At 51.5% G+C, this 21,832-nt stretch overlaps 1 protein-coding gene across 1 annotated transcript in view; it reads left to right on the forward strand.

Moving 5' to 3' along the window:
- LOC144123050 (uncharacterized) overlaps window positions 1–19,514 on the forward strand; it is a 222,422-nt gene extending 202,908 nt beyond the window's left edge. Inside the window, exons 4-5 of the mRNA XM_077655964.1 lie at window positions 19,018–19,176; window positions 19,425–19,514. Coding sequence (XP_077512090.1) covers window positions 19,018–19,176; window positions 19,425–19,514 — 249 coding nt within the window. The remainder of the gene's footprint in view (window positions 1–19,017; window positions 19,177–19,424) is intronic.
- Window positions 19,515–21,832: the final 2,318 nt, after the last annotated feature.

The following is a 21,832-nucleotide window of genomic DNA, read 5'->3' on the forward strand; positions in this document are numbered from 1 at the left end:
GCTCTGGAGCATTGCGCGAGTTTGTTCCGGCTGGCTCAAGGCAGCGCATCGATGATGATAGTGAATTTTTATGGCGCAAAGTCATCTGCGGCCAAAGAGTGCCAAGGAACAAGGTATTTTTCGTTTCCTCAAGGTGGTGTCGAAGACCCACGCCTCAAGCATTTCACCCTGAGTAAGCCGAGCACCTGGCCAGGGGAAAACTTGTACCCATTGTATCACCGGTGGGTACGCAGCGGCACTGGAGATCGAACCCCACACATCGCGCATGGGAGGCGCATGCCCAACCACTAGGCCACCGATGCGGTGTAAGGCAGCGCATCGAACCCTAGCGCAACTACCAATAAATCAGCTCAAATTTGCCTCACCCCGGCCTCATTCTTGTTGACGTGACACATCTGCAAAGACGCTACCTGTAAACTGCAGAAGGCCAAGAAATGTAGTACAGGTGTGGCCATCGTCGGAATAATGTCGCAAATAAACTGCCACGAAGTTTCTTTTGCGTGGGTCACGGAGGCTAATTTGCACCGTTACTCATAGCAAAACAGGGATCACAGGGTCCTTCTTGTAAAAGTGCGACAAGTTTAATTGATTGGCAGGCAAATTTCAGAGTCATGTGTTCTCCCCATATGAAGACGTGTTTTGCTGCCCCGCAAAACGGAATGAAGTGGTCCTCTTCGTCCTTCTCGGAAACCGTCCCTGGAGAAAATAGCTGAACAAGCCCTGGCAAGCTGAGGGTTTCCCGGCGTCTTGCCAAGGGTCCAAGAAAATGTGTAGCGTACTCGAAGCGTCGCTCCAAATGTTGGTGCTTGCAAGGTCACTAACATGAGTAATCTGTCTCTAGAAACACTGGCCATCTGAAAAAAAGTTCGCTAAGTGGTGTTACATGTAGTTTCGCATTTAGAAATTTGCCCCACGTCGCCATGCATTCAATTCAACGCCAGCCCATGAGTTGTTTCGCACCTCTGGCGTAGATTCCGACCATATCAGCTGCTAGCCGGGCACTTTGATATTTTTTCACAAAGTTCGCCACGATGGTCGGACTCTGCATTTACGTACGTGCTGGTGAACTTTCGAGATTTAGCATCACAAGGTGGCAAATAACGTGACATGCATCATTATCGCTGCGGATTTTAATAATCCTCTCACTTCAACCGCTGGTTCGTCTGCGGTGAAACTGCGCACGCTGCTTGCATATTCCAGTGAATTGGGCTCGTATTAAATTTTACCTGGTTCGGCCGCGCATGATGCAAGCCCGAAATCGTCTGCGCCGAAATGCGCGTGCCGGCAACGCCTGTGTTCTGCCGAAGGGCGGCGCCATTTTGCTTTGCAGAGGGCTTGCGTCATTCGTGGCCAAACCAGCTACTACGAGGCAAAATGTACTGCAATATGCAAGCTTCGTGCACAGTTTCACCACAGACGAGCCAGCGGTTGAGATGGGAGGATATTTAAAAATAGGGGGTAAAAAGCTAGAAAGAGGGAAGGCAGGGATGTTAACCAGAAGGGTGTTGTAGTTGGCTACACTGCACTTTGGAAAGAAGGATGACGGTAGAACATTTGAAGATACTACGATAATGATAATGATGCGATAATGATACTGTTATAGTATTGTAAGGGGTAAGAACAGAAAGTTGGGCTAGTTGGTGTGGATTCATACTTGACAGCGCAAAAAAAAACGAGGACAAAAGCGAACGAGGAGACACAACACAAGCGCAGACTATCAACTGAACGTTTATTCACTGAAAGGAAGCTTTATAGGCGTGATAAAACACAAAAACAACAAAAGGAACCGCCACAACCGATGTACAAAGAAATCAATGACATTTCATTCCTGCGTGATAAGGAACACCACAGCATCAGGAAAACCAAATTCAGCCTGCAGGATAAGGAAGTTCCTTTTCTGCGCAGTTTCTTGGGGGCAAGTAGACAGTACGGGGAGTTGGCCTGATGTGATTGAATTTGGTTTTCCTGTTGCTGTGGTGTTCCTTATCATGCAGGAATGAAATGTCATTGATTTCTTTGTACATCGGTTGTGGCGGTTCCTTTTGTTGTTTTTGTGTTTTATCATGCCTATAAAGCTTCCTTTCAGTGAATAAAAGTTCAGTTGATAGTCTGCGCTTGTGTTGTGTCTCCTCGTTCGCTTTTGTCCTCGTTTTTTTGCGCTGTCAAGTATGTATTGTAAGGGGGTGAGCTTAGAAGCGAATGCCGAAACGGGTCACCGACGTGCCCTAAGGAGGGCGCGGGAAGAGCGCCCCGTAAACCGACAGTGCACGTTGCTGGCGGGAGTCAGACTGGCCCCTCTCCTTGAAAAGCGGGGGAGCGTTTATTATCCTTTCCCTCTCCCTTTTTTCTTGTGCAGCCTGGGTGCCGCTGACAAGGCGCCTGCGGTGTCTTTGGCGTCTGCTGCCTTGGGAAATCGTCACACTCCTCCCTTTGTTATGAAGCCTGCTGCACGGCATTGGGGACGAGCCGTGTCTTGTTTACGCCTCTACAGTCCGTAGTAGATAACAGGCTCCCGGACCCGGGTAGACCGACGAAGCTGGGGGTGCATGGTGCCGCACTTGACTGCTGTTGCCGCGCCGAGGCTGTTGTAGACTGCTCGGTGCTTAATGAGCAGCGAGGTGGGGACCGCTGTTCCGTCTCCGTTGTCGCTGCTAGTGCAGGAAGAGGCTCCTCGTCGTATTAGAGAACGCCGGGCGTCCTTCGCGGTCGCACGTGGTCCGCGTGCCTGTTCCACAGCGTTCCGTCTTCGAGTTATATTTGAAGCGATGAAGAACTTATGGGATGGCGAACCGTTCCTGCAATCCAAGCTGGGCCTGGCCGGAAGTTTCTAACAAAGGCGGGCTCGCCGGGGAAGGCAAACAGCTTCTGCGTGCGTTACTGTCGCAGCGCATCTTTTCCTTGAATAGCTTGAAGTCCGCATGCGCCCTTAGGCCGGGGTTCATTCGCTGAATGGGCGTTTGCAGCTGCCTGCCCATGAGGAGCTGAGCGGGAGGGGACCCAGTAAACGCATGCCGCGTTGTTTTGTAGGAGAGCAGGATCCTGTCGATGCTTGTTCGGAAATCTCCAGGCGACGCCTTTTGAGTTTCCCCTTAATTGTTTGCACGACGCGTTCCGCTGCTCCGTTCGATGCTGGGTGATATGGCGGGATCAGGATTCGCCGAATGCCGTTCTTGCTCAAGAAATTAGCGTACTTCTCGCTGGTGAATGCGGCGCCGTTGTCGGAGACAATGGTATCTGGAATGCCATGCGTGGAAAATATGGATCGCAGGCATCGAATTGTGGCGTCCGCTGAAGGTGCATGAACGGGAACCACCTCTACCCATTTAGAGTAGGCGTCTACTAGGACGAAAAAGTAGTGTCCTTGAAATGGACCACCAAAGTCGACATGCAGTCTAGACCATGGTGAAAGAAGTCGAGGATATGTAGTAGTGTTGATATCTGGGTCAGTTGGTACATGTTCAGGAGTAAAACCAGTCAAAAGACGGAACACAGCGAAGAGTGTGTGTGCCTCGTCTCTTCGCTGTGTTCCGTCTTTTGACTGGTTTTACTCTTGAGGAGGATATGTACATTCAAGCATGACGATATCAGCAGGCTTGGGTACTGTGTTTGGCTCTATAGGAAGCGGTAGTCGGCTCAGCGCGTCGGCGTTGCTGTTGCTGGTGCCAGGGCGGTACATAAGCGTATACTTGTGAAATTTGAAAAATAAGAGACGCCGACCAGTGAAGAAAGGTTCGTTATTGACGTTTCGGCTTCCACACGGAAGCCTTGTTCACAATGAATTGATCACCAAACAAGGGTCGTTTAAATATGGTTGAATAATCGGCGCAAGGAGTGTGTGTATATCGCGTTTAGATTGCCGTCGTTCCGGTTTAACGTGTGTGACGTAGTTTGTATGATTAGAGATTCCAGATGGAGTCGTGATGCTGCTACGTTTTCGGTTGCGATGATCCTTGCCTTGTCACAGTAAATGTTGTGGCCATTCATGACGGCGTGCTCCGTTAAGGCGTTGTTGCGAATGTTTTCATTTTTTACGTCCCGAGCGTGCTGCTGTAATCGCTTGCGGTAGTTTCCAGTTTCCCCGATATACACACAGTTGCAGTCTGCGCAGGGGATTCCGAAACGTCAATAACGAACCTCTCTTCACTGGCGGGCGTCTCTTATTTTTCAAATGTACGCTCCCGGCCAGACGGGATTCCGTCACACGCTCAACTTTATAAGCGTATACTTGTACGCTGACAGGGTAATTGCCCAGCGTATCATTCTTCGGTGATGATCTGTCGGGAATAGGCTTGTCCTGTCCGAGAAATCACAGAAGTGGTTTGTGATCAGTCACCACTTCAAACTCTTGTCCCCAGAGATACTTATGAAACTTCGATACGCCGAAAATTAAGGCAAGGGCTTCTTTGTCCAGCTGATGTAATTCTTTTCTGCTGGAAGAAGGCTTCTCAATGCGAAGGCACTGGGACGTTCCCCTGTTTCATCTCGCTGTGCGAGAACAGCTCCGATTCCGTACGGTGAAGCGTCGCAACTGAGGACGATTTGCTTGGAATAATCGAAATGATGTAGTACCGGCGCACAAGTCAGGAGAACTTTACTTTCTCTGAAAGCTTAATGTTCCTCTACGCTTGTCCACTTCCAAAGAGTTTCTTTTGTAAGTAGAAGATTCAAAGGCCGGAGAACAGTCGAAAAGTTAGGCAGAAAACGCCTGTAAAAATAATGAGTCCAAGGTAGCTTTGAAGTTGCTTGACGTCCTTGGGACATGGAGCATTCACGACAGCTTCTATTTTATTTGGTGTTGGCCTCAGTCCGTCCGCGTTTATGACATGGCCTAGATACTCAACTTCTGTCGCTAGAAATGAACACTTCTCTAGCTTGAGGTTGAGGCCTGCTTCCTGTAGACGCTTTAGTACACTGACTACGTTACTCAAGTGATCTGCGTTGTCCAATCGCGTTACCAAGATTTTATCAGAGTACACGGTGACATGACGCATGTCTTGTAACAAATTTTCCATTTCTCTCTGGAATATGGCCGGCGCTGAAGCTACTCCGAAAGGTAGTATGGTGTACTGTAAGAGGCCCTGAGGTGTATTGATGGTCACTAGCTTTTGTGAGCTCGTGTCAAGTTCTACCTGCTGGTAAGCGTCTTTCAGGTCCAGCCTCGTAAACTTTTTGCCACCTGAAAGTTTTGCCCAGAGGTCCTTGACTCGCGGCACAGGATATTTTTCCAGCACTGTGGCACCATTAATTGTGACCTTGACGTCGCCATATATGCGCACGCGGCCGTCTTGCTTGAGCACAGAAACAATTGGGGCTGCGCACTCAGACGTTCTGACGAGTTTAAGTACCCCTTCTCGTTGCATTCCATTCTTTGCAATTCTTCTTCAACTTTGTCTTGCAATGCAAAAGGAATCGTTCGTGGCTTGAAGAATTCTCGAGGTGAATCTTCCTTGACAACAATTTTGGCTTTCACACCTTTGAATGTTCCTAGTCCGTCCGAAAATACTTCTTTGTAGCAAGTAAGCAGCTCGTCAACGCTCGTAAGTGAGTCAGCGGATCTGACGTCATTTAGGTCGAGCTGAAGCGCACTGATCCAGTTTCGTCCGAGAAGGGTTTGACACTGGTCCAGAGCTCCAAACAAAGGCAGTGTTGCCTCTCTTCGTCCGAAATGGACTGAAACGGTAACCTTGCCCCTACCGGGTGTCAGTCTTCCGCAATAACTCTTCAGAATTACGTCTGATGGGTCTACTGAGAGCTCGGGAAACCGCTGTTGGAATAATGCGGTCTCCCCTATTACGGAGACACTGGCCCCCGTGTCTAGCTCTATTCTAAGAGGCCTGCCTGCGACTTGCAAAACTGCTACAAACAGAGGAATTGTTTTCTCGCTGTTCATCTGCCACGTCTCTTATAACCTGTGACTGGATTTCAGGAAGATTTCCACTGTCCGCAAGGCTGTGAACTGGCTGCTTTGTTTGCCTTTGCGTACTGTGCTTCCTTGACATGATCTTTTGCTTCGTGTAGGCAGCCTTTGAGCGGCATACTCGGGCCAGATGGCCGATATTGCTGCATGCGTTGCACCGGGATTTGTCGTGCTGGCATACTGTTGCGTAGTGCGGCTCTCCACAGCGATAATGTGACGTTCCTGGTGTGTGCTACGAGGTTCCGAGTTCGACAGCGCGGCGTAGACGGATACCCAGATGACAGCGGCATCATCAATTACCCAGCCATGCTCTTTGAGAGTGACGACCAGAACGAAGGGGTTTAAGCCCAACCGGACCCAACCGGACCCGCCGCCGCCGCCGCCGCGGGGAAGCGGGCTTTATCCTCCCCAATTGGCGTGGCGGTTCCAGGGGAGGCCTCCCGAGCACATCCCAGGACAAGGGACCACTTTCCCGGCCGGTGACCCGCGGGAACTGTCAGCGGGCCAGAGCGCGCCTTACCTTGAGGAGCGAGTGTCAGTTGATGGATGGAGAGCGGAGGCCGGTGACCCGCGGGAACTGTCAGCGGGCCAGAGCACGCCTTAACACAGCCGACGCTATGCGCTACCTCGAAGACAACCTTCTTTCCCTCGGACTCAACACGTGAGGGGGGCGAGACCATAAGTGCGGTGGTATGTTTGTGCGCCCAAGTGAAAGCCCTAGCCCCCCTCCTTCCCCTCCGGCGTGGGCGTCCTCACCCTAGGGAGTGTGGAGAAGAGGATATAAAAATCGACAAGCAGTACGGAAGAAGGACGCTCAGGACGACATCGTTCGCCAAGAGGGCCTTCAGCGCCGAAGCCCGACGGCGTGCAGCTTCTGCCAGCAACCGTTCGAGATCAACCCCGGAGCCCCTCCATCGCCCCCATGAAGTCGTCGGCACGTAAGCTCGGACGCCCCAGCCTCTGATGTATAATCTTAATCATGTGTAATTATTGAATATATCTGTTTGTTTAAACTGAGCCATACGGTGTCTCTTTGCCTCTCCGTCCCGTGTGGACCTGCGCATTATGGGGGTCATCACACTGGTGTCAGAAGTGGGGTCTCAAAAGCAAATGTCCTCTGAATGCTGCGACATTCATGACTTCAAAATTGTAATCAAAAGGGAATCACGGGACTGATTGAGGGACTTTTACCCCCATTTGAGAGGCTTGAGGCACCGGAGGGCTTGAAAAAAAAATGTCTTTATCTGAGGGAGCTCCCACTCCACAGCCGTCGCTCGGAGCAAGCATGCTGGCATTAGGAAGCGTCCTTCCGACGTTTACGGGAGATAAGACAGCGGTTCCAATCTGCGATTTCTTTTCCATGCTAGAAGAGATTGGGAAAATGGGGGGATGGTCCGATGCTCAAATGCTGGGAATGGCGAGGTGTAAGATGGCAGGAGCTGCTCATGATTTTGCATGGCGAGACGAAAAAGTAAAATCCACAAAATCATTTGCGGAATTTAAGAAGCTCGCGTTTGAGCATTTCGACACTGAACCACGTCACGTGCGGGTACAGAGGTTCCGTGACGCCGGACAGATGGTAGGGGAGGACGTGCGAACGTTTGCGTCGCGGCTTCAGCGCTTAGCGCGCGATACGTTAAGCAGGGAGGAGGAAGGAGACCAGCTAAAGAAGAAATACGCGGAGGATATACTTAAAGAGGAAATGACCGCTTTGTTCGTGGCTGGTCTGCAAGACCCCGTGCGCCGGTTCGTGCTCTCGCGCAAACCGAGCAATTTCGACCAAGCCGTGGAGGCCGCATTGGATGAGGAACGAAATGAGGCGTTAACGACAGCCGCAGCGAGAGTACGCGTCATAGAGAGAGCGGTGCTCAACCCTGAGGTTGCTCTCTTGACAGAGCGGTTAGATCGCTTAGAACAGCTGCTATCTCAGCAGGTGGAACGCCAGGTTGAAGCGCGCGCTCAACAGCGCCCATTCGCTGGAAACCGGAGACCGCCACAAAGCTACAGGCGCGGTATGCGAGATTTTGAAGAAATCGTATGCTTCGCTTGCCAGGGTCGCGGACACATCGCCAGGTTCTGCCAAAACGTGCGCCGTGGGGAGCCACAAAGAGAAGCAGGCGAGACACGCCCTAAGCAAGCCTACAGCGGGGCTCCAGATACCGAGACAAAAAACTAGATAGTCCTCCCCAGCCTGAGGAGCGTGGGGAGGGAGCAGTGGATGATGAGGTGGTGGTAGTTTGTGTGGCCGACGAGGCATGCCCTGTTGTGCGTTGCAAGTTAAATGGTTGTTGTATGGAATTGTTGATAGATACGGGGTCAAAGGTGACATTGCTTAAGGAGAGCAGTTTTAACACGCTTCGAAGGAAGGGGGACCGCGAGGTGTTGGAAGCGTCTGGTGGTATGGCAACCAAATTTGTAGGCATAACGGGGGATCCTATTGGCATAAGTGGACTCTACCGGTTACACTTCTCTCTCGGCGGAATTGCATTGGAGCACCCCTGCTACGTATGCCCGGACACGGTGTCTCTGCCAAACGGAGTGTCAGGTATATTAGGGCAGGATTTTTTGAGAAAAGGGAAGGTAGTAGTCTCATTCTCTGAGGAAGAGGTTAATGCGGGCGGCTCACAAGTTCCGTTTTTGAACAGGAGAGGGGCTGAGATTCGCATTACCGATATTGACACCCGTCAAACAGTGGGATCATTGGAGAAGGTATATTCGCGGGTTGCCGTCAGGCTGGTCGAGGAGGCGGTCGTCCTTCCTTGGTCGGAGCACATTTTGTACGCGTTTGTGCCTTCAGATGTAGAGAGCGGCGCCGTGGGAGTGCTTGAGCCGGTCGACTCTCTCAGTAGCGTGGCTTTTTGGGCTTGTTGGTACATAGTTCCAATACACTGTGTAGCGCAGCAAAAGACGAGGACACAAGAGACGAGAGACGAACACCACGAGCGCTAACTTCCAACAAATTTTATTCTCCTGAAGCATCACATTTATACACCAGAAAACAGTAATCACACGTGCGAACAGTATCGATTTCTTAGAAAAACGAGCTCTTTATCTGAGAGGAGAATGGAAGGTGTGCTAACACACGAGCATCCTGACCTATTTATCTTTTCGGCTTCAATGATTTCGCGCGTTAACCTTTCTCTACTTTTTCCTATCACAAGACTTTTATCAAAGAAAGGCTTACAGGATTTTGACTTGCATGCGAGAATGTGGTCAACCAGCGATCCGCCTTGCCCGTTTCTGACGTTGCGAGCGTGTTCCATTAGGCGCTCGTTCAGACATCTCCCCGTCTGGCCGATATAGTGTTTCCCGCATGACAAGGGAATTTGATATACAACACCTTCATCGCACGTGACGTAGGGCTTCTGGTGCCTAGTTGCGCATCCGCGCGCTTTGTTGGTGTTGGTTTTTCCCAGTTTGCAGTTAACATGCGAATTGCCCATCGATAACTCCATTACATTTTTAGATATTAACTTCACCTTTCACGCTCATCACATATGCTGGGCCTACCAGCCGCGAAGCAACAAGCCGATGCTGCCATATCACTCCGCTCATTCAAAACTGATAAAAAGAGGTATTGTCAATTTATGTTTTCGGAATGCTCTCCAGAAATCTTGTCCGCACATGATGACCGATAGTTTTCAAGAGCAGTCCAATAGGCTTACTAATGCCGGATACCCCTCCCATGTTCAAGTTTCCGTTGCGGAAAAACTTGTTAAGAGAATGAAACCAGACAATCAATGTTCTCCAAACCCAGTTCCTCATGAACGAAAAAACCTTGTTGTATTACCGTATCTACACAAGATTTCCCACAATTTAAAAAGAATTGGTCAACGAGCGAATGCGACCGTCGTGTTCTCGGCGCCGAAAAAACTTGCAACGTTGTGCAAACTGGGAAAAACCAACACCAACAAAGCGCGCGGATGCGCAACTAGGCACCAGAAGCCCTACGTCACGTGCGATGGAGGTGTTGTATATCAAATTCCCTTGTCATGCGGGAAACACTATATCGGCCAGACGGGGAGATGTCTGAACGAGCGCCTAATGGAACACGCTCGCAACGTCAGAAACGGGCAAGGCGGATCGCTGGTTGACCACATTCTCGCATGCAAGTCAAAATCCTGTAAGCCTTTCTTTGATAAAAGTCTTGTGATAGGAAAAAGTAGAGAAAGGTTAACGCGCGAAATCATTGAAGCCGAAAAGATAAATAGGTCAGGATGCTCGTGTGTTAGCACACCTTCCATTCTCCTCTCAGATAAAGAGCTCGTTTTTCTAAGAAATCGATACTGTTCGCACGTGTGATTACTGTTTTCTGGTGTATAAATGTGATGCTTCAGGAGAATAAAATTTGTTGGAAGTTAGCGCTCGTGGTGTTCGTCTCTCGTCTCTTGTGTCCTCGTCTTTTGCTGCGCTACACAGTGTATTGGGACTCTCTCAGCAATGGCCTGAAGGCAGCCGCGTGCCTCGTGACAGTTAATGACGCCCACAGAGTGCCCCGACGGGTGGTTAACTGTAGCCAGCAGCCACTGAGCCTTCCCAAGAACAAAACATTGGCTTTCTTCACCTCTGCGATAGAGAAACGTGAGCCCACCGATACGGTACTCGCAACTGTAGAGCATGCTAGTCCTTCGGCTGCTCCAAAGGTGTCGTTCGATCTTTCTCACGTAAAATCCAGGGAGAGGGAGGCTCTGGGTGGTTTGCTGAACGACTACTCGGAGGTATTCGCCGCGTCAAACCTGGATTTGGGCTGCTGTGGCGTTATAAAGCACAGGATAGAAACCGGCACTTCATCGCCCGTTTACCAGCGTGCGTACAGAATTCCTTACTCCCAACGTGAGGAGATGGAGCGGCAGGTGCAGGACCTGATTGATCGCGGCATTGTCGAACACTCAAAGTCACCCTGGGGAGCACCAGCACTATTGGTGGAAAAGCCAGATGGCTCGTATCGATTGGTAGTGGACTACCGCAAACTAAATGCCGTAACTCGCATCGATCCATACCCCATCCCCAATATACAAGAGACGCTTTCTCAGCTGGGCTCTGCCAGGTACTTCACGGTAGTGGACATGGCGGCGGGATTCTGGCAGATAGCAATGGATCCGGCAGATGCCGAGAAAACGGCATTCAACACGCCCTCAGGGCACTATGAATGGAAAAGAATGCCGATGGTTCTGGCCAACAGCCCTGCTGTCTGGCAGAGAACCGCTGATGTTATCTTGGCAGGTCTTCTGGGGAGGCTGTGCTTCGTGTATATGGATGACATTATCATATACAGTGACAGTTTTGAGAGCCATTTGCGCGATATTGAGCAGGTTTTGGTGCGACTAAGAGGAGGGGGTCTCAAGCTGAAGCCCTCTAAGTGCCAATTCCTCAAAAACGAGGTGAAATACCTCGGGCACGTTGTTTCAGCTGACGGCGTGCGACCGGACCCTGAGAAACTAAGGTGTGTCTCGGATTTTCCATCCCCGACTAGCATCCGCCAGGTCCGGCAGTTTCTCGGCCTGATCGGTTACTACCGAAGGCACATAGAGGAGTTCGCCAAGCTCGCTAAGCCGCTCACCGCCTTAACAGCCAAAAATGTCGCCTTTCGCTGGGACGAAAACGCGGAGAATGCTTTTGGGGCCCTGAAAAGGAAGCTAATGAGTGCACCGCTGTTGCGCCACCCGGATTTTAATTTGCCCTTCGTTATGGCCACAGATGCGTCAAAGTTCGCAGTTGGTGCCGTGCTATCTCAGGTTATCGAGGGCAAAGAACATCCCGTTGCTTTTGCTAGCCGACAGCTGAGCCCCACAGAGCAAAAGTACGGAGCTACGGAAAGGGAGTGCCTCGCCGTTGTCTGGGCAGTAAAGCACTTCAGATGCTACCTTTACGGCCGCAAATTCAAGCTAGTCCCAGACTGTCATCCTCTGAAATGGGTGATGAGTGTCAGGGACCCTAGCTCGCGACTCGCTAGATGGAATCTACACCTGCAGGAATACTGCTTTGAAGTTGAGCACAAGTCAGGAAAGACACATCTGAATGCTGATGCACTCAGCCGCACAGCTGCCGTGGCAGCTATAGATGAGTTTGTCCCCTTAGGCGACCGCGCCGAATTACGCACAGAGCAGTGCAAAGATCCTGACCTGAAGCGAATAATCGAAAGCTTAGAGGGCGCACCGTCTCACCCCGAACAGCTAGGTTATTTCATTGGCAAAGACGGCACCCTGTGTCGGCGCACGAGGCCAACCAGGAAAGGGAGACCAGAGAAAACCGCTTGGGAGAGAGTCGTCATACCTCGGTCGTGGACAGAAAGGGTTCTTCGCGCGTTTCACGATGCGCCATGCGCCGGTCATTTTGGCGTAGCGAAAACACGCAGGCGTGTGGAGCGTTAGTACTTTTGGAGTGGCATGCGACAGGATGTTAGAGACTACTGTGCGAAGTGTCATTCCTGTCTCGAAAGAAAAACACCCAAGGGACGAAGACCAGCTCCAATTCAGCCGTTCCCTGAGCTTTCGGCTCCCTTCGAGCGGACAGGTATGGACATAATGGGCCCATTGCCCACGACCACTTCCGGAAACAAGTACATTTTAGTATTTGTCGATCACCTTTCAAAATACGCGGAAGCGGTAGCACTCCCAGATCAGAAGGCAGACACGGTTGCAAGAGCATTTGTCGAACAGATCGTGCTCCGACATGGACCCCCGAGGCAACTCTTGACAGATCGGGGAACGAACTTCGTGTCGCAGCTAGTGAGGAGAGTCTGCGAGCTGCTTAAGATCGCTAAGAAGCAGACAACACCGTACCATCCGGCTTGCAACGGCGCGGTGGAGCGACTGAACCAAACCGTGGCCGGGTTCCTGTCGCATTTTGTTTCGCGCGACCAGCGGGACTGGGACTTGTGGCTCCCGTATGCAATGTTTGCTTACAATTCCGCAGCACACGAGAGCACGGGCGAATCGCCATTCTTTCTTCTCTACGGCCGAGACCCGGACCAGCCTAGTGAAGTGCCAGAGGGCCCCCGTCGTGTCCCATACGCTTCACTGGACGACTATAAGGTTGAGCTAGAATCGCGCTTGCAAGGGGCGAGGGACGTCGCAAAGGAGGCCTTAAAGAAAGCGGCGAAGCGCAGGAAGGAGGTGCACGATCGCAGTGCTAGAGACGCGCCGTTTGATGTGGGGGACAGCGTGTACATTGAAAACTGCCAAAGGCAGATTGGGCTAGCTCGTAAGTTCCAGACGAAGTGGAGAGGACCGTGCGAGGTTGTCGAGTAGCTTTCTCCGGTAAACTTCAGAGTCCGAGACGTGAACCGGCGCTTGATAAGGATACACGCAAATCGCCTCAAGTCGGCACCGGTTCAGTATTCACGAAATGAGGAAAGGGAAAGCGCGGATTTTGATGGGGACAGAAGTGAAGCGGAGCGCGCAGATAGTTCGCAAGAAACGCCCTCTCCTGCATTTGTTCGGCAGGCGCCAGAGGTGACGGCCGGAATGCCACCGGATTTACTTCATGCATTGCTAGAAGAAGAAGCGCGAGGTTGCCGCGCAGATAACGCCAGGAGAGGCTCCTGCCACGAGCCCTCGCGAGTCCCAAAGCAGACAAAGGGTCACAGACTTACTTAGTATGACTCATGAAGGCCGATATCCGCTGCGAAATCGGAAAGCTAAGTCGGACTAATGGCGTAAACAGAGCGGAGTTGTGAGCTGGTTAGAATTGTGTAATGCCGCAGCTCATAACATTGCTATGTGCTTATGTGTTAAGTTATCGGAGTTGGTAGTTAAACCTTTCTGTCATTAAGTAACACCTTCACAGGAGAGCATGCAGAGCGCATGCAGAACCTGCCCTACTTCCTTTCGTTATCTATATTTTTGTCAGTGCCGTGATCGTGCTAGAAGTGGGAGCTCCTTTGTAACTGTGGTAAATTTATTTCGTCCAGTTTGGACTAGAAAGGAGAGGCTTGGGTGCTGAGTTTCATGTTTATCTGTAAAAGAAGATCAGTGCTGCCCCTGGAGCCGCCAGTTATGACAGCGGAGGCATATGGTGTTGTGCAGTGGTGTTGAGTGCAGCGAAAAGTGTTTTGTCGGACGCACTGTGCGAGGCGATTCAGAAGGACAAGGGGAGCTGCATGGACTCAAATGTTCGGAGAACATTCTTCTGGAGGGTGAGCGAGTGTGACGTTCCTGGTGTGTGCTACGAGGTTCCGAGTTCGACAGCGCGGCGTAGACGGAGACCCAGATGACAGCGACATCATCAATTACCCAGCCATGCTCTTTGAGAGTGACGACCAGAACGAAGGGGTTTAAGCCCAACCGGACCCAACCGGACCCGCCGCCGCCGTCGCGGGGAAGCGGGCTTTATCCTCCCCAATTGGCGTGGCTGTTCCAGGGGAGGCCTCCCGAGCACATCCCAGGACAAGGGACCACTTTCCCGGCCGGTGACCCGCGGGAACTGTCAGCGGGCCAGAGCGCGCCTTACCTTGAGGAGCGAGTGTCAGTTGATGGATGGAGAGCGGAGGCCGGTGACCCGCGGGAACTGTCAGCGGGCCAGAGCACGCCTTAACACAGCCGACGCTATGCGCTACCTCGAAGACAACCTTCTTTCCCTCGGACTCAACACGTGAGGGGGGCGAGACCATAAGTGCGGTGGTATGTTTGTGCGCCCAAGTGAAAGCCCTAGCCCCCCTCCTTCCCCTCCGGCGTGGGCGTCCTCACCCTAGGGAGTGTGGAGAAGAGGATATAAAAATCGACAAGCAGTACGGAAGAAGGACGCTCAGGACGACATCGTTCGCCAAGAGGGCCTTCAGCGCCGAAGCCCGACGGCGTGCAGCTTCTGCCAGCAACCGTTCGAGATCAACTCCGGAGCCCCTCCATCGCCCCCATGAAGTCGTCGGCACGTGAGCTCGGACGCCCCAGCCTCTGATGTATAATCTTAATCATGTGTAATTATTGAATATATCTGTTTGTTTAAACTGAGCCATACGGTGTCTCTTTGCCTCTCCGTCCCGTGTGGACCTGCGCATTATGGGGGTCATCACAACAACGTATCGTCTGTTTCATTTGCTCGCTCATCGCACTGTGAACTGTCTGCGCTTCGGTCATGCCCTGAGCTTGCATCAACATGCTTGAGTCTCTTTTAGCTGTCTCCATTGCAATTAGGAGCTTGACTGCTGACTCGAACGTCAGGTTTGGCTCTTCCAGCCGACGTCGTTGAATTGACGCGTCATTAATGCCTCAAACGAGTCTGTCCCGCAGCATGTCAGGCAGGAAGGTGCCGTACTCACAGTTTGCTGAAAGCTTTTTCAGTGATGCGGTGTAGTCGTTGACCGACTCCTCCGGTTGACGAGAGCGACTATTGAATCTGAAGCGGTTGACCACCACGGAAGGCTTCGGAATGTAGTGGCCCGAAAGCACGGAGAATATCTCGTCTATAGAGCCTTGATCTGGAGTTTTAGGTGTCAGCAGGCTCCGTAGTAAGGAGTAGGTACTGGATCCGCAGCATGTCACGAACAAGGACCTTTCTTCTCCTCTGGAACGCGGTTGGCGTCGAAGAACAGCTTGACTCGCTCCAAGTACTCCGTCCAGGCTCCTCCTTCCCCGTGGAATGGCTCCAATGCTCCGTAGGTCGGCATGGTTGCCGGAAAACTTTCACCTCGTCGCCAGAATTGTTATAGTATTGAAAGGGGGTGAGCTTAGAAGCGAATGCCGAAACGGGTCACCGACGTGCCCTAAGGAGGGCGCGGGAAGAGCGCCCCGTAAACCGACAGTACACGTTGCAGGCGGGAGTCAGACTGGACCCTCTCCTTGAAAAGCGGGGGAGCGTTTATTATCTTTTCCCTCTCCCTTTTTCTCCGTGTAGCGGGGTGCCGCTGAGAAGGCGCCTGCGCTGTCCTTGGCGTCTGCTGCCTTGGGGAATCGCCACAGATACGATGATACGGTAATGATGCGATAATACTATAATTATACGGCCACAGTTGTGGTCACCACCGGCTCCGGAGAACAGATTGCCAGCGGTACAGCTCTAAGCCACAGCAGCGTTGCCGACGCCGAGGAAGTCGCGATAAGCCCGTAAATAAATATGCCCACCACACTGGAAATCTCGTTATGATCACGAGCGATTCCAAACACGCCTGCAAAGTCTACCATAACGGTAGTGTTTGTACGGCCGCAACTCAAAGCATGTGCAACCGCCATAGTAAGTTCTCCCACCGCGGAATCCTCGGGAGCCCGGCACACACTGATCCGACTAGGGGGCTGGAGGACGAATCGGGCGCTCGAAAGTGCAGCCACCGGAAGTAAGCGGTGTCTACCCAGAAGTCAGCCTTTTGGCAGTGCACGAAATTGGTCCTAAGCAATGTTTTTCTGTTTGTTTTCTTTTCTTTCACTGTTGTCGTCTTTTTCCACGACGATGCCAACCCGTTGCGGCGTCAATTGCAGCTAACTTTGCAGTGACCACTTTACCCAATTATGTTTTCGACCGAACAGGAGCTTGGGCGTGGCTGCTATATAGTGAGGTGCCGACGGGGTTCTGGTTCATGTTAGCTCCTCCAAAACGCATGGTACTGCTTTTCAACGGAGTGAATCACGTTCGGTCTTGTACTGTACCACTTATGCCTGAATTACCTCTCATTAATGACGCTTAGTGCAGTTTAATTTTAACAGCGCTTTGCCTTCATTCATCTTTTATCGTACAGAATTTCTCTCGCGCTGTGCCAAGCGTGACTGTGACATGGAGATAGGTTATAAGCACTGTAAGGCCGCGCTTCATCAACGCGCATATCTTTTTTATTCCTTTAGCTTGTGGTCACTGCGAGCCTCCGGTCTACGCCCCCCTTCCCTACCCCCGCAAGCAGTGGCAAAGGCGCAGGAAGCACTGGCTGCTTGACAGCACCACTGTGACGGCCGAGAACACCTGGCGCCAAGAAAGCATGCGAGGCGCGAACAACGAGCACGTGGGGCCGCTTGATCTCAGGCAGCATTCCCACGGCGGCAGAATGCGAACCACCTCACATTCCGCGATGGGCCTCCTTTTTTTTCTTCTTTTTTCTGGCATTCTCGATGGCACCGAAGCGTCGCGGTTCTCCGCCGTCTGACATTCCTGCGGCGAGCCAATGGGTCAGTGGTCCCGCCAATTAGCTAAAAAAGAACGCTTCATCCTTTGAGAGGCGACGCGCGGGTGCGGCAGGGGAAGGGAAAGCATCAAGCGCTAAGGCCGAGAACTCCCCTTGGGGAGAGGGTTTTCGAAATGTCTTCTGTATATGTTTCTTTTTCTTTATAGCCAAGCACCGGGCTCGAATTTGAGTCCAACCTTCAGGGGCTGTCGCTACCTCCATTGGTTATCGAAGCTTTGGGCGGGCCTCGATATATGACCGCCCTAATTTCTTTGTTTGCAAAAACTTTAAAACCGCATGTAAAATCATTGGAGGGCAGTCTTGTCTAGTTGAGCTAGAGGCTCCGTGCAGTGGCACGTAATTCTACAACCCTAGACTCTAACCTCGCGTCGATGAGTAAGGGTTTGTAGAGAGAGTTTCTCTTTGAGAGAATTGTCTTCGTCAGTTACAGCTTGACCGTCTGTGTGACTCAACTTGTAACGCAATTTGCCCTTGTACATACTGTAAATATATTCTCTCTTTGACCTTCATCTGCACATCTCCCTTCATCACCTCCGAGCAACAACGTTTGGAAGCGTCTGCACCCTTCCGAAGAACCCAACGGACCATCAAAAAAATTACTAGCACGTCTGGAAGGTAGATGAGGTCCTAAAGCGATAAATACTACCCACCCTATATCCTAATCTGCTCTTCTGGCCCCCGTCTATGACACGAGACATCGGCTGCCTGAAACTCGAAACTGAAACTGCAACAGCTGTACAACGAGTGACTCTTCGAAGGACGACTGTCAGGATTTGTGCCATTGTTTGCTTTATTTTTGTACGCAAAAATTTGGTTTTATTATGACCTTAGCCTCGCCATCATTCTACTAGCGGTACTTTACGTTCGGAAGGCAAGAGCCAGATAAGAACGTAGTGTTTTAGGCATGTACGCCTTTGCCGCGGAAGGGTGAGACCTACATGCCTGTTTTCTCCTGTTTTTTTTTTTAATTACAGGGTTCTCCTAACAATGCTAGGTTTCTCGCGTTTAGCTTGCTTATACGTGTGATATACAGCAGACATTAGACACGAACAACGCAAAGAACTGAGAAGAAAAGGGCGGAAGGCGCGACTTTTTGCACTGAAATACACAGCAGATACCGGGCTTCTGCGACATACCGTCCAACATCCAGCGTCCGCTTCAGAAGGCGGAAATGTGGCATCCAGCCACCTAGTTGAGATCAGAGCCAGCAAACGAGGACATCACGGGTAAGAAGGGGGCCAACTGGACAGCTTCAGATCACACTTTCTGAGCCCCGCCCCGCCGGACCCCCAACCCTACATGCCCAAACGTAAGGAGAAATTTTCATGGATTCAGTCGCCAGAAATTTGACCCTTCTCAGTTAGCCCTCACTCGAACACAAGACACAATTGATTATAATAAATGACTATAATTGGGAGAAACTTGCAGGCGCGGACATTCTACAACCCCACGCGATGCGCAAAAATTTGGAGAGACAAATATCCTGCAGACGAGCGCCATGCATACCTGTGGAGAGACATCTACACTTCTCCGCATGGTATGGAACTGTCGAGCGCAGCTGGAACTCTTTAGCAACACAGGAAGTAGCTACGAACTGTGGGAGACAAAGTTGGCGCACTCAGAGCTGCCATTGTAGTGCCAGCACATTTACCAAGCCTGGCAAGCGGCATTTGTCAACGAGATACCCGACCTGGGAATACCGCCCGACAAGCACCTAAAGATCAGTCAAGTTTATGACTACTACTACGCACCGCCAAACACTCGGGGACCTCTGGCGCTCAGTTTGGCGGTGCACAACAAAAATACAGATCGACGCAGGGAAAGGCGTTTCTTCTGAGTCTTGTGTAGATGTGTCTCCGTCTCGAGAAACGCGCCATCAAAAATTTTCGCAGCGGGGTGTATCGTCCGATGCAGTGGGACGCGCAAGTCAATCGTCTTGAATACCATTGCACTGGAGTAGCAGCGAACTGCAGAGAACAGCGAGTGGTTTGTTCAGATTCCGCAGGTATCGCTGCGGCCGCTGCCGGAGGTGCCGCCTGTCGAGGACGTGGAGGAGTACCGATCCTTCACCCCGTTCCTCACTCTGTTCGTGTACTGCTTCCCGCTGCTGTGTCGCATCTCGACATTCACTGCCGAACTCTCGACGGGGCTCAAGGTGCGTAAGATTTGTCGTTTCTTCGCTTAGCAAGAAAATAAGAAGCTTAGAGGAACAAGCATACTTGAATTAAATGTGAAGAGAACAGGAAATAATATTAACATCGTGGCTCCGTTAGGCTGCTAAAAAATTTGGGCAGACAGTAACAAATCATTAGCGCTGCATTTTGGTACGCAGGTAGTACACAAACAGATATTCTGCAGGCTTTGCGCACTAAAAAATGGTGTTTGTTCTGTGAATACCAAAAGCACACACGCAGGGAGTTCGGCTGTGATGATGACGACATCATCATCATCACACTGACCACGCCCACAGCAGGGCAAAACACTACCCAATAGATTTCCAATCAACCCTGTCATTTGTGAGCTGCGCATCACCGCAAACTTCATCTCATCCGCCCACCCAGCTTTCTGACCCCCCATTCCCACCACCACTGCTACGCTTGCCTTCTCATGGAATCCACTCCGATACCTTTACGTACCAGCGGTTATCTTGCTTTAGCATTTTACGCCTGCACAAACTCATTTACTGTTCTTGACTTCGACTAGGATGTCATTAACCGGCGTTTGTTCCCTCACCCATTCTGCCCGCTTCCGGTATCTTAACGTTACACCTGTCATTTTTCTTTCAATAGCTCGCGGCGTTCTCCTTAACTTAGGCCGAACCCTTTTCGATAGCCTCCACGTTTCTGCCCTGTAGGTGAGTATCGTTAAGATACGGCTGTTCTATACTTTTATCTTGAGGGATATTGGAAAACTGGCGTGCATTATCTCAGAGAAGCTTAGCGCACGGGGTGTTGTGCTGTGATGATGGCGAAGTGCTCTGATAAAGTTGCCAGCAAAGCTGGCCTGTTACCGCCGCACGTATGGATGTTGATGAAGATGAAGACACCCAAGGTCAGCGCGAGCGATTGGCAGTTTAGCGAGCGGGGTGCGATGCTGCGGTGATGCTGCAGTGGTCTAATGAACCGGCCAGCAAAGCTGGTATGTTCACACCACCGGAATGGATGTTTATGAAGACGAATTTACCTAAACCAAGCGCAAGAAACTGGCAGCTTAGTGCTCCGGGGTGCTGTACTGCGTGAATGACGCAGCGCTCAAATAAAGTGGCCATAAAAACACGTCTGTTCGCGCAAACCCAAAGGCTGTTGATGTAGACGATTATTCTCAAACCCAGCTCGAGAGACTTCCAGCTTAGCGCGGCGGGGCTTAGACTGGCGATGACGGCGCAGTGGTATAATGAACTGGCCAGCAAAGCTGGTCTGTTCGTGCCGCTTGATTGGAAGTGATGAAGACGACGGCCCAAACCCACCTTGAGAGACTGGCAGTGTAGCGCGCATGGTTTTGCTTAGCGGTGGTGGTGCAGTGGTCTGATGAAGTGGCCAGTATGAGAGTTGATGGTGACAACGAAGCCCAAACCGAGCGTGAGAGACTGGCAGTGTAGCACGCAGGGTGTTGCTTAGCGATGTTAGGGCAGTGGTCTAATGAAGTGGCCAGCAAAAGAGGTGTGTTCACGCCACGAGTATGAGAGTTGATGAATACGACGAGACCCAAACCCAGCGTGAGAGACTGGCAGTGTAGCACGCAGGTTGTTGCTTAGCGGTGGTCGGGCAGTGGTCTAATGAAGTGGCCAGCAAACGAGGTGTGTTCACGCCACGAGTATGAGAGTTGATGAAGGTGACGAGACCCAAACCCAACGTGAGAGACTGGCAGTGTAGAACGCAGGGTGTTGCTTAGCGGTGGAAGGGCAGTGGTTTTATGAAGTGGCCAGCAAAAAAGGTGTGTTCACGCCGCGAGTATGAGAGTTGATGAAGACGACGAGACCCAAACCCAGCGTGAGAGACTGGCAGTGCAGCACGCAGGGTGTTGCTTAGCGGTGTTAGGGCAGTGGTCTAATGAAGTGGTCAGCAAAAGAGGTGTGTTCACGCCGCGATTATGAGAGCTGATGAAGACGACGAGACCCAAACCCACCGTGAGAGACTGGCAGTGCAGCGCGCAGGGTGTCGCTTAGCGGTGGTGGGACAGTGGTTTAAAGAAGTAGCCAGCAAAAGAGGTGCGATCACTCCGCGAGTATGAGAGTTGATGGTGACAACGAAGCCCAAACCGAGCGTGAGAGACTGGCAGTGTAGCACGCAGGGTGTTGCTTAGCGATGTTAGGGCAGTGGTCTAATGAAGTGGCCAGCAAAAGAGGTGTGTTCACGCCACGAGTATGAGAGTTGATGAATACGACGAGACCCAAACCCAGCGTGAGAGACTGGCAGTGTAGCACGCAGGTTGTTGCTTAGCGGTGGTCGGGCAGTGGTGTAATGAAGTGGCCAGCAAACGAGGTGTGTTCACGCCACGAGTATGAGAGTTGATGAAGGGGACGAGACCCAAACCCAACGTGAGAGACTGGCAGTGTAGAACGCAGGGTGTTGCTTAGCGGTGGAAGGGCAGTGGTTTTATGAAGTGGCCAGCAAAAAAGGTGTGTTCACGCCGCGAGTATGAGAGTTGATGAAGACGACGAAGCCCAAACTCAGCGTGAGAGACTGGCAGAGTAGCGCGCAGGGGGTTGTGTAGCGGTGGTGGTGCAGTGGTAAAATGAAGTGGCCAGAAAAAAGGTGCGTTCACGCCGCGAGTATGGGAGTTGAAGACGACGAGGCCCAAACCCAGCGTGA

Source organism: Amblyomma americanum, chromosome 3, assembly GCF_052857255.1.
Source record: "Amblyomma americanum isolate KBUSLIRL-KWMA chromosome 3, ASM5285725v1, whole genome shotgun sequence".
NCBI lineage: Eukaryota > Metazoa > Arthropoda > Arachnida > Ixodida > Ixodidae > Amblyomma > Amblyomma americanum.